Below are 7,048 nucleotides of genomic sequence, written 5' to 3'. Positions count from 1 at the left end.
TCACACCTCCAGAAGGATACAGCAACTTCGCCATGGTAATCAAAGCAGACTCCTTAACTCTTCTTGCTCTTCTTGCAGATTGTCGGATCCCATAAAAGTAACTCTGAACTCTGCCTCTTCTTTTTAAACGCTTATAATTAATTGCTTCTGTTTTGTTTGGTGATCGATGATGGTCCAGAGCCAGACACAATGCGCTCACCACCAGGCTTTCGTTTCCTGTGATCTCACTGGCGTTCCCAGCCCTGACACTCCCTGCAAAAGGTTCATCTTCCTCTTTAATATTCCCATGCCATGAGTTACTTTCGATGAATCATCATCCTATGCTTTGTTAATGCTTGAGAAGTTGAGATGGAATATTTATTGCCTATTAAGTATTAAGAGCTTGTTTCTCACTTTTCTTTTATTTTTCTTCTCTAAACACATGAACGAAGTTGCCCAACTATTACTATTGCTCTGAGATTTTCGCTATCCTCATTCATGTTCCTTCTTGGAAATATTTATGTTTGAAGCAACTAGCTAAGTCAACTCAGCCAAATTTAGCTTGTTCTTCAAATCCTAGATCTAGGTACATTTATTATATAGCTTTACACATCTGACCTCTACATTTCCAGAGCCAACAATCTCAATGAAAGATGGAATTCAGAGTTTTTTCTAATTGAACAAAATCTTCAAACTAATTGTTAAAGTGAAAAGCTCTACCAGGATTCTCTACTTATTATACACCATCAAAGTATGAGCACCTGAGTTTGACTCATACCTCCTGTTACTAATTTGTATAATGTTTTTCATATATTGTAGATGTCAGCATCCAAAAGAGAATTGGTTTTGTTTGTCCTGTAAGGACATCTTCTGTAGTAGTAGTGTGTATGGACATTTCATTCAGCATTATCAGGAGACAAAGCATTGTCTTTCCGTCAACTGCAGGTAACCATTACTATATCCCTACAAATTGCAGGCTCAAGTCTTTTCTTTTTCTGCAGTGATTTATTATAATTATGTCTTCTGGTTTTGTTCACCTTTTGAAACAGTAACAATTTAATTTACTGTTACTCCTGCCGTAAATTTCTAGATGCGGAAGTGATCCAAAAATTATGGGCCAAGGTGAGCTTTTCCCTTCATTTTTGGTTTTAGGTATTGGATGTTGCCAACAGGAGTGGCGATGCCATACTCAGAAAGGAAGAGACTCGTGTCCACTTTCCATTCGCTCACACATTTTATATTTTTAGGGTCGATCATCTTCATCCAAGCTAGAGAGCATTGATGCAATGATTGTTGATGTTATTGATCTCTTGTCTAAGCCAATTCCTAGTATCAATGTTCATCCACAGTTGGATGTTCAGTCGTTTGGAGGCCAGGATGAGCTTGCATTGGCTAAGGAGGGACTACGGAAGATCTTTGATTGCGGGTTAAAGGCTCTAGCTGATCCCAAAGTGCAAGAGGAGTTTCTCCTTTACTCAGCCACACTGCTATCAGCTGAGTCATGCCCCTCAGAATTGAAGGTTAACCTTTCATCATTCAGGTGCAATCTTTCCGAGGAAACGTCTGCTTTCGTCAAAGCTCAAGATGAGTTGAAGGTGGCCTCAGACTTATCAGCCTCAATCACTCAGAAGAAGTTTGTGGTGCTGCAACAAACTTCAAAGTATGATGAGGTGAAGAAAGAAATTGTCGCCTCGGACGAGAAAGTTGCCGGCTTCAAGGCCATGATCAAAGAGTTGGAAGAACAGATCAAAAGGTTGGAAGCTTGTTTAGCCACAGAAGAGAGCAACAGGGTAAAGATTGATGAGGCTATCGGTTCCATCGAGAAACAAGTCACCACCGCGAGAGATGGATTGGTCTCGGACTTGGCACAAGCGTCTTCCATGGAAGGATCGACCCAAGCAGCTAACAAATTAGTAGCTCGAAAACAGTCGGACTGGGATAATCTAAAGCTGAGTTTTACTAAGTTTGCATGATGCACTTGACCTAATTAAGCTGTTGTTTGTATTTTGGTGGGATAAACCACAAGTGTCTATATGAATTCCATTTAGTAATCACCTTGTCTGGGTTAGTGGAACTCCATTTATTAGTGCACGTTCCAACTTCCATCTCTTTCAAATTTCAATGCATCGGGAAAAAAAAGCCTTCAGAATCTTAGTGGTCACCTCACAGTAACGAAAGCAGCTTTTAATATAGGCAGTCAAAGCCTTCTGAGTTCTGATTATTGACAAGCATGAATATAAGAAGACACTGCTTGCAAACAAAGGTATACTTTGCATGCAAACAGAGGTATACTTTGTAGCTTTGTTCAACAAAGGTATACCTTGTAACTTTCTTCACCGTCAAACAAGATTCAAGTGTGAGTCTATAATTTGGCCACTTTGATTTCCTTCAAACCTCCAGAACAGCAAGGTCAACTGCAACTTGGCCATGGTAATCGAAGCTAACATTAACTCTGGCTTTTCTCTTAAGGTTACCTATCTACAATTTCTTTTCTGCATATCGCAATAAGTAATTTGGGGTTTGTCTTGTACAGAGCCAGACACAGTGCGATCATCACTCAGCTTTTCTGTCCTGTGATCTCACTGGCGTTCCCAGCCCTGACACTCCTTGCAAAAGGTTCATCTTCGTCCATCTTTTATTAGTGTCGTCTGAAATTTATATACTGCCATATGCCACGAGCTATTTTCTCTAATCGTCATCCTATGCTTTTCTATTGCTTGAGCCTTGAGATTGAATAATTGTTTGGTATCTCTGAAAGCAAGATTCCCAATTGATCATTCCACACCAATGTTGTAGAAATGATTGTTTTCCTATAAAAGCCATCCTTTAAGAATATTGTCTATTCAGATTTTTTTTTTTCCTTTCATTTTTTCTTTTTTCCTCTCAAAAGTCAAAACACATGAATGAAGTTTCCCAACTGTTACTGTTGCTATGAGATTTTCGCCATCCTTTCCATTTAAAAGTAGATTCCTTCTTGGAAGTATTTGTCCTTGCTTTAAGAAAGCAACTGGCTAAGTCACCTCAGCCAACAATGTGCAGTTAGCTTTGCAAATTTACATGTAAATTAGAGCCATCAATTGGAAAGCAGTTTTGACGAAAGAAGGAATTCAGTGTTTTTCTAATTGAACATAATCTTTAAATAGTCAAAGTAAAAAGCTCTAGGACGATTCTCTAATCTTACATCAACAAAATGTGAGTACCTGAGTTTGAAGAATACCTCGTATTACTAATTTGTACAACAATTTTCATGTAGTGTAGATGTCAGCGTCCCGGGCCAAATTGGTTTTGTTTGTCCTGTAAGGACGTCCTCTGTGATGTTAACAAACATGATGATGAGCATTATGTGCAGACAAAGCATTGTCTTCTAGTCGGCTGCAGGTAACCATTACAATGTTTTCTACATAATACAGGCTCAAGTCTTTCTTTTTCTGCAGTGATTCAATATGAATATGTCTTCTGTTTTGCTCATCTTTTGAAACAGTTCCAAAAGAATTTGGTGTTTCTCCTGCCGTAAACTTCTAGAGTCGAAAGTGATCCAACAATTGTGGGCCAATAAGCAGGTGAGCTTTTCCCTTAATTTTTGGTTTTATGTATTGTCCACTTTCCAGTAACTCATACACGTACTTGCATTTTAAGAGTCGATCATCTTCAGCCAAGCTCGAGAGCATTGATGCAAAGGTTGTTGATGTTACTGATCTCTTGTCCAAGCCATTTCCTACCATCAATGTTCATCCACAGTTGGATGCTCCGTTGTTTGTTGGCCAGGACGAGCTTGCCTTGGCGAAGGAGGGACTCCAGAAGATCTTTGATTGCGGGTTAAAAGCTCTAGCTGATCCCAAAGTGCAAGAAGCGTTTCTCCTTTACTCAGCCACACTGCTATCAGCCGAGTCATGCCCCTCAGAATTGAAGGTTAACCTTTCATCATTCAGATGTAATCTTTCGGAAGAAACCTCTGCTTTCATTAAAGGTCAAGATGAGTTGAAGGTGGCCTCAGAGTTATCAGTCTCGATTACCCAGAAGAAGTTTGTTGTGCGGCAACAAACTTCAAAGTACGATGAGGTAAAGAAAGAAATGACTGCCTCGGACGAGAAAGTTGCCAAATATAAGTCCATGATTAAAGAGTTGGAGGCACAAATCAAAGGGTTGGAAGCTTGTTTAGCCACAGAAGTAAGCAACAGGAAAAAGATTGATGAGCTTATCGATTCGATCGAGACACAAGTCACCACTGCGAGAGATGGACTGGTCTCTGACTTGGCACAAGTGTCTTCCATGGAGGGAACGACCCAAGCAGCTCACCAGTTAGTAACTCGAAAACAGTCTCACTGGGATAACCTAAAGACTATGTTTACTAGGTTTGCAATTGCATACGCCACCATGAGTCGACATCCTAGTGTGAAGTGGGCACAGCAGCCTGATATGCTTTACATCACTATTGAGTTGCCTGATGCCGAGGATGTAAAGCTTAAACTGGAGCCTGAAGGAAAGTTTCTATTCTCTGCCACCACTGGAGCAGAAAAGACACCCTATGTAGTTGATCTTGATCTCTATGACAAGATTGATGTAAATGAGAGTAGGTATAGTGTTGGCTCGAGAAATATCTTTTACCTAGTGAAAAAAGCTGAAAATAAATGGTGGAGCAGATTGATAAAACAAGAAGGAAAGGCTCCTGGGTTCTTGATAGTTGATTGGGATAATTGCGGAGATGAGCAGGCGGGGATCTAGGAAACCCGGGTGGGCTCAAGCCCAACAGAACTATTTGGGCCAAAAAAAAAAAATCCATAAATCCTATGTGTCATTATATTAAATTATTAATCAAATCCTTAATGGACTCTGTTGCCAAAGGCAAGTCGATGAATAAATGAATGAACATAAGACTCACTCGTGTAATAAAAAGTTTAAAGTTCATATATACTCATTCTATTATAGTCAAAGTAACTTGTTGTCTTAATGAGTACTATGACAAGAATAAAAAATTCGAATTCGAATCATGCTCATAATGTTGCAATATATTCTAACTTTAGCGAAGTTATGAATCTATAGCTCTTATTGAGTTTGTTTGAGCCCAAAAGAATTTTCGGCAAAATCCCTTAAGGGGGTTCAGCATAGCGGGCCAATACATGTGGCCCAAAATTAAGTCTACTTGGGTTTGGGTTACAGCTTTGCCCATACCGAATTCCATAAGGAAAACGAGCCATTATAGGAATCAAGTAGCAGAGACCAATTAGGAATCTTCAGTCGATAATCCTTCTATGGCAAGGAACAGTCGAAACCCTAAGGTATAAATACTGGGGTTTAGGACAGAAAGAACACACAACTCTCCAATCAATCTCAACGATTATTAAAGTCTCTTCGGAGCAAACCTACCTTCAACCTAGTTGAAAACCAGCGAAGCAAGAGTAACACCCTCGCAACCCAACGAAGCTAAAGTCACGCTTTAGCAAACCAGTGTTTTCTCCTACTTCCCGGTGATTGCTCTGCTTAATCTACAATGTTAAGTATCGACTCGTGACGCAAGAGATCACACCACAAGTCCTTATCCGTAAGGCAAGAAGTCCTTTTTCCGAAAGGCATAGAGAAGAACCTGGTGATGAGGTTGGTGCTCTCCTCGTCCACAACGTTTGATTCAGAAGTCAGGTCAAGGGACGCCCCGACGACTGCACCCCACTGTGCTGGCACGCCTGCGCATTCAAAAAGAGACTGTTTGCATGCCAGACTGGTTTTGGAGCCAAACATTTTGGCACGCCTAGTGGGACCAGCATAGCGTTTCTTCGCAATCTCCACCATTGGGAAGTCAAGCGGAAATCCTTACCAAAAGGTTTACGTTAACTGCCCGAACACAAGACCTCCAGTTACAGGCCGCACTCTTGTGCAAACTATCGTGGTCTTTCCGACGAACAAGTAATTCAAAGATTTTTTTCTCAACCCGCCATCATCCGACATGATAACTGAACAAGGATGAAATCACCAGCCCATAACTGAGGGCAACAATATCCCCACCATCCAGCCTAATGAGGCTGGCAATGCGTCTAACACCACCCAGGTGGTCGAAGACGAAGTGATAAGGGATGGTTTTGTGCCCATCCCTGTCCCAGAGAATGCTAGCATCGAGGAGCGACTTGCTGTCTTCCAATAGAACAATGCCTCATACTATGAGAAGACAAAAAGAGGCCTTGAGAAAGAGCGATAAAGGCTGGATGACCTTTGGAATACTGTCCGAAATCTCGAGCAAGGGTCATAGTAGACACAGGGGCGTTTGGCGGATATGACTCAACAGAACCAGGAAAACCACGAGCTGCTTATGGCTATGATTAATGCCCATGCCGCCCAGAGCAAACACATCGCTACAGATGTCACAGCGATTCGTAATGATAGTTCCAACCTTGCGACTCAAGTTGCCATGCAGAGAGCTAAGTTGGATAAGGCCAAAGAGGTTCTGAATAAAGCATTAGGAGACCCTAACGCTATCTTGAGTTCACTTGGCCACCCCGCCACATCCGGTAAATATGTGCCCCCAAATGCTCGAGAAAAGGCTAGCAGCAGCACTGCTACACCCACTGCAGCCACTACCACCGCGTCGGCCAAGAGTAAGGAGAAGGCTCTGGTAGTTGGTGGCAAGGACAAGGCCACACCACTGGTCTCACAAAAGAGCAGAACTCTGAAAATTGGTGAAGGCACCTCGGCTGATCCTATCATATTTACCCAATACGACAGCGATGGAGCATAAAATGTATACCAGGAGCTGCGAGGAAACTACTATGACATTGACCAGGCAGGCAACCCGGTCAAGATAATGGTTTTGGCAAAGGATGTATCTGGGCCAAATTTTACGCTGCAACAGCTGAACACCCCTTGGACCATCCATTTAGGGGAAGGAACAGCGACCGCCAGCCAGATTGCACCTACATTGCAAGTTGCTCGCCAGACTGTTGCAACACCTCCTCCTCCTCCAGGCCAAGATTATGTAAGACGTGAAGAGGTGGAAGAGATGATCAGGTTAGCGAACACAAAGGCCCACCTGGATGAGGTGTATGAGGGGCCTTTCCCGCCACATATAATGCTCGCGCCTTTT

General features: G+C 42.0%; 2 protein-coding genes across 2 annotated transcripts; both read left to right on the top strand.

Annotated features, from left to right (window-relative positions):
• LOC112170750 (BRCA1-associated protein) lies at nucleotides 1–2,024 on the top strand. Its single transcript, XM_040508932.1, has 5 exons — nucleotides 1–35; nucleotides 179–261; nucleotides 799–924; nucleotides 1,029–1,101; nucleotides 1,227–2,024. Exons 1-5 carry the CDS (start codon nucleotides 33–35, stop codon nucleotides 1,950–1,952), a joined length of 1,011 nt encoding a protein of 336 aa, XP_040364866.1. The 5' UTR covers nucleotides 1–32; the 3' UTR covers nucleotides 1,953–2,024.
• A 247-nt stretch (nucleotides 2,025–2,271) lies between these two features.
• Nucleotides 2,272–4,731, top strand: LOC121050100. Its single transcript, XM_040508931.1, has 5 exons — nucleotides 2,272–2,409; nucleotides 2,513–2,595; nucleotides 3,238–3,357; nucleotides 3,461–3,539; nucleotides 3,616–4,731. Exons 1-5 carry the CDS (start codon nucleotides 2,407–2,409, stop codon nucleotides 4,699–4,701), a joined length of 1,371 nt encoding a protein of 456 aa, XP_040364865.1. The 5' UTR covers nucleotides 2,272–2,406; the 3' UTR covers nucleotides 4,702–4,731.
• The last annotated feature ends 2,317 nt before the right edge of the window (nucleotides 4,732–7,048 follow it).

Source organism: Rosa chinensis, chromosome 6 (genome assembly GCF_002994745.2).
Source record: "Rosa chinensis cultivar Old Blush chromosome 6, RchiOBHm-V2, whole genome shotgun sequence".
NCBI classification, from domain to species: Eukaryota; Viridiplantae; Streptophyta; class Magnoliopsida; order Rosales; family Rosaceae; genus Rosa; species Rosa chinensis.
Note: the sequence above shows the minus strand (reverse complement) of the source record. Positions and strands in the feature narration are given on the sequence as shown.